The sequence below is a fragment of the Meleagris gallopavo genome, chromosome 24, assembly GCF_000146605.3.
Source record: "Meleagris gallopavo isolate NT-WF06-2002-E0010 breed Aviagen turkey brand Nicholas breeding stock chromosome 24, Turkey_5.1, whole genome shotgun sequence".
NCBI classification, from domain to species: Eukaryota; Metazoa; Chordata; class Aves; order Galliformes; family Phasianidae; genus Meleagris; species Meleagris gallopavo.
This window is the reverse complement of record NC_015034.2, coordinates 1,836,691-1,845,979: the sequence shown is the minus strand read 5'-3', so window position 1 is coordinate 1,845,979 and position 9,289 is coordinate 1,836,691. Positions and strand designations below refer to the sequence as shown.

At 41.7% G+C, this 9,289-nt stretch overlaps 1 protein-coding gene and 1 long non-coding RNA gene across 3 annotated transcripts in view; one reads left to right on the top strand and one right to left on the bottom strand.

Annotated features, from left to right (window-relative positions):
- UNC5D (unc-5 netrin receptor D) overlaps positions 1 to 9,289 on the bottom strand; it is a 93,957-nt gene that overhangs the window by 22,385 nt on the left and 62,283 nt on the right. For both annotated transcript variants that reach the window (XM_019622627.2, XM_010723105.3), the window contains exons 5-7: positions 1,768 to 1,948; positions 1,247 to 1,414; positions 121 to 285 (exon numbers count right to left, since the gene is read on the bottom strand). In XM_019622627.2, the coding sequence (XP_019478172.1) occupies positions 121 to 285; positions 1,247 to 1,414; positions 1,768 to 1,948 (514 nt within the window). The remainder of the gene's footprint in view (positions 1 to 120; positions 286 to 1,246; positions 1,415 to 1,767; positions 1,949 to 9,289) is intronic.
- Positions 1 to 9,289, top strand: part of LOC116217424 — a 61,386-nt gene that overhangs the window by 47,930 nt on the left and 4,167 nt on the right. Inside the window, exon 3 of the long non-coding RNA XR_004161946.1 lies at positions 6,336 to 6,557. This is a non-coding gene — a long non-coding RNA (uncharacterized LOC116217424). The remainder of the gene's footprint in view (positions 1 to 6,335; positions 6,558 to 9,289) is intronic.

The following is a 9,289-nucleotide window of genomic DNA, read 5'->3' as shown; positions in this document are numbered from 1 at the left end:
AAAAAAACACACAGCAAAACCACCCCCAGGAGCTCTGCTGACACAGATGTGAGGCAGATCCAGCACAGTACCTGCACTGTGCTATCTGTGTTAGGCCACACAGCACAAACTGTTACCCACCTTGAATGCAAAGCCCTTCGGTGCAGTTCTCTGACTCCTGGCTCAGGCCCTCACAGTACTTTCCTCCATTTCGTGGAGCTGGTGCAATACATTCCCGAACCCTCAAATGCTCACACTCCGGGCTGCACACAGACCATTCACTCCACACCTCCCAGTTTCCATCCACTAAATGGGGAGGGGAAAAAAAGAAGCAAACATTGTCATTGCTTACCAAACTGATGTAGTTCCAAGATCCTACAAAGAAAACATGTTTTATTTCTCCCCTCAGGTTGCACCAAGTAGAACACAAGGCTGTATTTATTTCTCAAGAGTTGTACAGCATCAGATGTGAAGTTAAAATTTTAATGCCGCCTTGAACGTACAATGTAGAAGCTTTTAAAATAGCACCAGTGTGCAATATTCTGCAAATGCAGTCAATTAAAACTGCAGGAGGAAAGGTTTCTGGTGCCACCTACCTATTAGCTTCTAATGCTTCAGTGCTAATTCTGCCTTAAAACAGGCTGATGCAAAGAGGCCACACATTAACCTACCAGAGAAACGATGCTGACATTGACACAAAAAGCACAGTTGGCCTTGCAGACCTCTGGCTAATGCCCTGTGCAATATGATGGATCAGTATGGTGCTTTGCTGACTGATATGTAGCTGTGTCTGACCCTGTCCCAAATGAGAAGAGATTCCAGAGTCTCCATTTTTTCCTCATGCATAAGACTGAAGAAAAAATTAGATCAACACAGAGACAAGTATAGAAAATGTTAATTTTTTTAAATGCCAGTTCACAACACGTTGTATCAAATACTCATAAAAGGTAGAAGAGAGATTCACCAAAGGGGCTGTGCTGTGACCCCAGGCAAACAAGGTCTTTGAACTTGAATGCATACAATCCTACTATTGCTTAGTATTGCTAAATTTCCTTAGCAATACTTGCAAAGCAGAGATTCCAAAATTAGGTAAGGGCAGCTTTGTTCACTTGCAACAGATGCAAGTGGCTTTTTTTGTTTTGTTTTGTTTTTCAATCTCAGTAGGCTTGTAAAAGCACAACTGCCTACCAGGCATTTCCGAAGGCAAAAGGTCTACCTGAAGCGCGCCATTTAAAAGTGATTCCTTCTAGGACTGTGCATATCTCACCAGGGCAAAGAGAAGTGCAGGTGATCTTCTGCACGGACATTCCTTCGCAGAATGCCCCTCCGTTGAGCGGGGCAGGGTTGGTGCAGGTCCTCGATCGCTTCTGCCAGCCCCGACCGCACCGCGCGTTGCAGTTGGACCACTCGGTCCACGACGACCAGCCTCCATTAACTGCAACACAGAACTGCGTTTGAGGTGCTGAAAGGTGCTCAAAGAGACGTGAAACAACAAATCTGCTCATCTGATTGCTTCTTTCGTGAGCAGAATTAGGCTGTGGGTATCTGGAATGAGGACTCTAAGTATTGACGGAACTGCTGGGAACCTTTCATCACAAACAGGAAACTCGTAATTCCAACCACTGTAAAAACAGCCACGACCTCAGCAGAAATAAATGTAACAGGAAAGAGGTCAGCCGTTTGATTTAGAACCAGTTGTGTGTTAAAAACACGACTTCAGGCAGTAAAAGTACAGACTTCTAAGCTTTTCTGTAATTATCAATATATAATTATCACATTTCCACCAACCATAAACCACGACCGTCGCAGACATGCTCCTCCTCTTGGCAACAATGTTGGCAGCCATGCAGGTGTAGTTCCCAGAGTCGGAGAGACGCGCCTGTCGGATGATCAGGTTGTGATCTGCTCTGGTGTCGATGTTCTCATCCAGGTTGGAATCTATGGGCTCCTCATTCTTCAGCCATTCCACCTGGAAAGGGAGGGAGGGAGAAAACAAGGTGACGTATGAAGAGATGGAAGCAGGAAGTCCACAAAGTTATCATTAATAAACGATACTTCAATCTTTATTATAAAGAGTGGAACAGAAGTAAGGTAGGATGAGATTCCTAACAAGGCAGGCATTCACAAAGTCAAGGAAAAAGAACAGTCCTTATCTAAAGAGCCTGGAGCTAATTAGCAGAGGCACACCAATTGAAATACTGAAATAAGAGAAAATGGCGAAGAGCTGGTTTAGACTCGTAAGGATGCAGGTTATAGAGATATTATGTTTGTCCTACTTGGAAAAAAGGAAGGAAAGATGAGGAAGAAGAGGATGGGGGGAAAAAGAGAGAGCAGTTAATCACAGTTACCTTGCAGAACACAGCACTTCAAACACTCAAACCACTGGACAACGATCAGTTAAATTTCATACTACGTGAGTATGATATTAATCTAAGCGATGACATTCACAATTCAAACAATTCACAATTAAAGTTCACAACTTTCAAATTAAACGGACTCTCAAATAAACACTTCTAAACTAGAACATTAACATTTGTTTTCAAAGCACATAAATACTGTGAAATACTGTGTGCAATATACTTCAGTACACCTCTAGTTCGCTAACGAGCGTATTTCTGAGCAGACCCAGAACTGTCCACAAAGGCATTGCTCTACCTGAAACATTTAAACCAAATATTTAAGGCAAGATAAGCTGTTGTAACAGAACTGAAAAATTAAAACTAGAAGCAGAATCTATTGGAAGAGTGAACAAATATGACTCACTTTCACAGCTATTCCAGACTTGAAGGAGGTATGGCCATACCCTGAAGTCAAACACCCTTCTCATCTCGGTTCAGATGAATAACCTCATTTTGGAACTTGCAGAAGGACTTGTAACTTTGTGGTAAAGAGCTTATAGATTTGCTAGGTACAGGCATTCATTAGCACTCTGTCCTGTGCAGATGGCCTACGATTTGTAGATTGTCCAATTTATAAACAAATCAGACAAAACTGACCATCAAAGCCAATTAGAATTCATGCCAGACAGCAGGTTCCCCTTCCAGTAGCATCAGCCATTTGGTAGTTGGGACCCGTCCACTGCTTCCCACATCTCTGCTGTGGGCTTCCCTTAACAAGAGCGGGCTTTGTGGCACTGTTGCCTTACACAGTGACACTGGGAGTAAATAAAGGGATTATTTTACACATCTGTCAAAAGAGGCATGAGCTGGGTGTGACGCGTTAGACATTTTAAGCAGAAAGCAAATTTTTGCTCAATGTACTCTTTTCTCAACATGCAATTTAGCCAAGAATCGTAACAAAACCAGAAAACTATCATCAAAGCTTCCAGTAAGCATGTAAGACGTCTGTCTCTAGTTCTGTGTTCTTATAAAGCTTTTCCAGGAAAGAATGCATCCTGATCTGTTCTTTACTGCATAGAGGACTACAACACTTGGTGGATGAAAAACGTTTACATTAATGCAAAGCGTTTAAAAGAATGATGTTCACTGTGAAGGGAGAACATTAAACAGACAGAACGTAAACGTGTTGAGAGATATGCCATCAAAAGCTATTTGTAAACAGGGGCACGCATTGCCTTTTGCTTCTTATCTGGAGGCCTGATAGCACTACGAATACACATCTCTAATTCCAGCACTCAAAGAGAAGAAGAGTGCTTTGACCTCAGTAGATGAATGCTTTCAAAGATGGAAAACCAAGAGATGAATTCAAAGGAAAATCTGCTAACTGTAAAGACCTCACGATGCCAGCAGGTTATTGAAACCTGCAGTGATGCAGCCATTGGAGAATTTCATCACACAAACATATTCAGAACCAACACACAAAATAATCAAGCAAAATAAAGGCAACAAAGGAAGTTACTGCATCTCCGTATTGAAATGAGGTACATGGGCTGAACTGCCAACCTGCCATCTCAGAACTGCAGACTTACTTAGAACCCTTTGGTATTTAACTTCACTCAATTTTCCACCAATGGAGGTCATACAGTAGCTCATAACATTCCAAAATACATTTCTTTCTAAGCATTACCCTGTCTTGAGGCCTTTCATGTTTATATCTTGAACTAGACTTAAACTGCCTGCCTATAGCTGCAGTAAGCTTATAAAAACATATTTGATTTTTTCCTCCTGAAATAGATCTGCTCAGAACTCAAAGACTGCCATCAATTAGTAACAAAGGCTAATCACGTAATGATCTACAGAAGAAACGGAGGGGCAGATATGGATTAATTCAGGTACTACCTATTGGGTGGCAGCAGATGAATTAGCATAATCATAAATTATTCTAATTACAGAAAGCAATTATCAAAGACCAGCTTACAGCATTATAGAAATGAAATCAGTTAAGTACACCATATCCCAGGTAGGTTACCATGAGAGTTAGTGAATTTTTCATTCTCTGTTTCTTCACAAATTAAGCTGATCAGTTTCTTGCCTACTGTGGACAGCACAAAGAAGCCTGACAGCTTCATATCATGGGAACGTTTGGTTTGCTGCAGGTGATGGGAGTCTTACTGCACTATGTGCAATGTAAATACAGCATGTATAGCATCCTTATCTACAGATACATCCGTACAGCTACTATGGAAACACCTCCTTCCAGCTGCCACCTAGCAAGTCCCAATGCTCTGGGGACTCTCAGGTGCCCCTGAAACTATTGGTGGGAGCAGAACCACAGCTGAATCTGAGACTGCAGGTTGCTCACTCCTTTAAAGCTGCCCATCAGTAGGCTACATCTGTGGCTTTTATGGGAGCAGAACTCTACTTATTTACATTAATTGAAATTACTTGCTTTTATTGTTGTTTTTAATACCCAACTTAATAGTTAAACCTTGCAGAAAAGGCAGCAGATGAGAAGCATCTCATGGCATGATTTGGTGCCTTAAGGGTTCTTCATCAGCTGCTGCAATTGAAACATCCCAAGAGCCGACTGGCCCGTCATTGCATCTTCTATTCTTTCTAGGGTATCTTGCTTGGGAATACAAAGATTTAACACCCAGAAGAAGCAATACAACTCACATCTTTGGGCACACACAATGATTTTATAGGTCAGAAGACAAAAGACTTTAGCATTCCTGCCTGTAGATTATACTATCCTGCCCTTTAAACACAACATCTGACTTTCTCATGTGGTCAATAACCTGAGTACACATATATCAGAGATAATATAGTTAGAATGTCAGCTCCTCTTGAAGAGAGAATCAATTGCTTTCTGTATGCTAGATAAATGCTTCATGATTTTAAGATGGGAAAAGGTCAACACCTGACTAAAGGCAGCACAAATGTTTTTTAGAGTGCAGACAATTTACAGCTTTTCTTCAACAGGAGAATATAAGGCGTTAGAAGTAAAGATGAATTCTTTTCTCCAAATAAGTTTCTTTTAATAAAAAAGGTTTCCAATAGGTTCTCCTGCACATCAAGACGAAGGGAAGGCCTGGAAGGCTTCCAGTACTTTCTCTGCTGATTCCAGAGCACACCTTGGGAGACTACAGCACTAGGCTACCATTGGTGTGGGTGAATATTCCTCCCACAGTGATCAGCTCAGACCTGGAGCTAGAAAAAACCCTTTCTATCTCATCACTGATTTAGGTCTCCTGTTCCCAAATCTTTAAAAGCCTTACTAAAAATGGCTTTCACCGTGACCTACAGTGTTTTATGGAAGGGAGTGAAATCCATTCCCTTCAAGACTGAGCCTGATCTAGCATGAAATTTACACTTCTGAAAATGCAAGTGTCTAGCTTAGGAAACCTTCGTCAGCACGACAGCAGAATGGACGAGGGTGGACGGGGCAGTTTCTCTGCTAATAGTGATGCACTAAGATGGCAACAGATCTTTGTTACAGTTCTGTTTTGCTTTCTACCCTAATACTCACAAAGATACAAAGGAGAAACCTCCCAACAGCATAAGTCATTGTGGGAGATTAATAACCACAAAAGCCCGTTTGCAGGATCCAAGCAATTCACATCTACCTTCATGACCACATACTATTTTATCAACACAATCAAAAAGCATTGATCTTCCTTGCAAGGAGCCTACCTGCAGAAACACACAGGCAGCAGCAGGTCAACTACCTGCTGAAGGTTTTTAAATTAATCCACCCAGAGAACACTGTTACCGAATCATTTAATCACTGCGCTGTCATGCTGCTCTGGTAAGCATATTTTTCCTTCATTAGATTGAATATATAATCTCGTTACGTGAATCTGACACACCGACCAACTCATAAATCAGCTTGCAATCTTGTTGGCAACGTGGCAATGGTACAGGAACTTTCTCTTTGAAGAGATGCTCTCAGTGGTTGCAAAAACCTCAAGGGCAGTGTGTTGCTAATGCATTTCCTTTCTGCTTGTTTTGCTCCAGGTGCCTTGCAGGGAGCTTAAGCCTCAAGCAGCAAATGAAGTCCAGGGAGGCTGTCCTCCCATGCAGGCAGACAGCATTGCTGTCTTCTTTTCTGGAACCCTTACTCAGAGTTACGTCCAGTCTGCAATGAAGCATTTTTTTTTGTGATCTAAAACCTCAACCAGAAACCGATATTAGTGAATAATCAAGGAGGGAGAAAAAGACCTGATGTGTCAGGGGGAGGTAAGAAAATAAACATGTATTTCACGTATGCTCTTGTGTAAATATAATGGGAAAGATAATAACTTGTACGTGCTTCTCCATTTGTAATGCTAAAGATGAAGGTGAGCAACAGGTTGACTCAGACACACTATTTTAAACTATTAAGAACACACATTGCTAAATGCACTGTTGCTAATGGTAGGTTGTCTGATGGTTAAAAATAAAAGAATCAGCACTCATAAAGCCAAAGCTCTTTTCTTTCTAGATAACACAAAATCTAAGGGCAGTTAGTAATCCACAGACGTTGTTTTCCAAGTGTGCTGCACAAAGCCTGCGTTCCTCAGTGCTGTGATGTGGGATGCTCAGAAGGAAACAAAGAGCCCACAACACTGATGTTGTGTTCACTGATGTTGTGTTTTTACCAATTGCTTTTGTAAGTGGTAGTCCTCAGATACAACTTCCAGAATGTAACTGTGAGATCTCTCTAAGAGAAACCCCTTTTTATGCATTAGTGAACCCTCCTGTTCTACTCACTAAAAACGTATCTAAAAAACCAACTCTCTCTAGATGAAGAAATACAATTGCTAGTTAACAAACATGCTACTCATGCTGTGTCACTGAACACAGCCAAGCAGACCTGCAACACAAACAACTTACTATGTTAAACGTACGCCTATATGTTCAGAGAGGTAAAGCATTGCTGGAATCTGTGATGTTATACAATATCAGTTCCCCAGTACTTCAGTGATACTCATTTCAGATGATAAAGTGACTAGCACGAGTATATTGCACCAGCAGAACCTGAATAGAGAGAACCCTTGTTAGCTTAGATAAAAAGGCGTATTTGTGAGAAAGAAACACAACTAGGAAGTGCAATAACAAATGCAACTGCTACTTTGAAGTCGTAAACCATTTAGATATCTGCCAGGGGGAATTTTCTCATAGCAGCTTGGCTGGATAGGTTGAATGTTTCAGCCCCCTAACAATCTTTTCACCTCTGAAACAACATAACGTTCTGACTACAGTAGCACACATCGTCATATAGTCGCTGTGTTGTTCTGCTTTCCTTTGATCTCATTGTGATAGACATCAAAGTTACTCCAACTGCACTGTAACAACATGCGTCTATACATAACAAAAGGAAAAAAAATGTGATTGCATTAGGACTGCATTCAGCACATATATTAGAGATGAGATTCAGGAAATGGAAATGCTTGGAAATACACAATTAGATGGAAATTTAGATAGGAACAGGGGAATGAACTGCAAGAACTGATCATCGGGGTAATACACATCTCCCTTGCTTGTGGAAGATGGATCAAAATATTTGGGAGCTCCTGATTTTAGAGGGGAAGAGCTTCCTTTGATAGGAAAACTCAGTTGCACAGAAGTCACAAAAATAGGAAGGAAGAGCATCAGAGGCAGTGAAAACACTGTGCACATGGGTTACACTTCATCACAAGACACGTTCTGGCAGATGATTTTTGAATCTGCACTGAAATGCAGTGGATATGGAAATATTCCACTCCAAAGGCATCTCGCATTTTCCCCTGCTCACCTCCCCCTTCCAATTACAGCACTAGTCACAACTGACAATAAACCAGCTGCTCTTGCTGTGATTTTGAGTGCAATTTACCAAAATGGGCATTAATGTGAGTGGACTGAAAATTTCAAGTGCAGTCTGTTGTACTTCATGCAAGCTGTACCCACGACAGCATTCTGTCCTAAATTCTAAGACAAGTTCTTGTAGCTGTATCTCTTACCTGCTTCTGTAAGCAGAAGAAGGGAAGGTCTGGGAGATGCCCTCCTTCCCAGGGACACTCCCCTTCCCTGCTCTTCCTTTCACAGCCATCCATTCCCTGAGCAAGAGATGCCACATGAGTCCCAGCTGTCCAGGTGAGATGGTCACATTTTGTAGATGTAGGTAAATAAAACATCAGTGGGAGGCAATAAGCATATAAACAGGAGGAGGAATGGCTGCTTATAAGGCTAGATAGTGATAGGACAAGGGGGAATGGTTTTAAACTGAGACTGGGGAGGTTTGGGTTGGATATTAGGAGTGTGGTGAGGCACTGGAACAAGTTGCCCAAGGAGGTTGTGGATGCCCCATCCCTGGAGGCATTCAATACCAGGCTGGATGTGGCTCTGGGCAGCCTGGTCTGCTGGTTGGTGACCCTGCACGTAGCAGGGGGTTGGAACCAGATGATCTTCATGGTCCTTTTCAACCCAGGCCATTCTGTGAGCCTGTGATGATTCTAAAAAGTCTTCTGCCAAACAGGTCTGATCCTTCTGCTCACAGAAAAGTGCACTGTACTCAAGCTTCAAAATCCTTGTTAGGAAACTTTCACGCAATTTTATCATCATTTATAATTATAAACATAATGATAAAGCTTAATGTTCATTTCCAAGCATTCAGATTGAACATATTTCTGAATAGAGTACCAGAAAAACATATACTGCTGCAAAACAGTACCTCAAAAGAAAAAAGCCTCAGAGCAGAGGTCTTCAGAAAATGGAATTATCTATTCAGAGGAACTCACTTCTGTTCAAGTCCTCTCACATTTCACCCCCTCATTCTAACAATTGTTTGCTTCAGCATTTCTATTTCATGACCTCTGTCTGTTGCTCCTGGGCGCACTGACGTACTTAGAACACAAATCAGACCTTAGAAGGAGAAAAGCATGTTTTCTACAGGAGGAAAACACGGTACCAGTTCAGCTGCCTGCTTGAAATCGAGCACATATACTCATTTT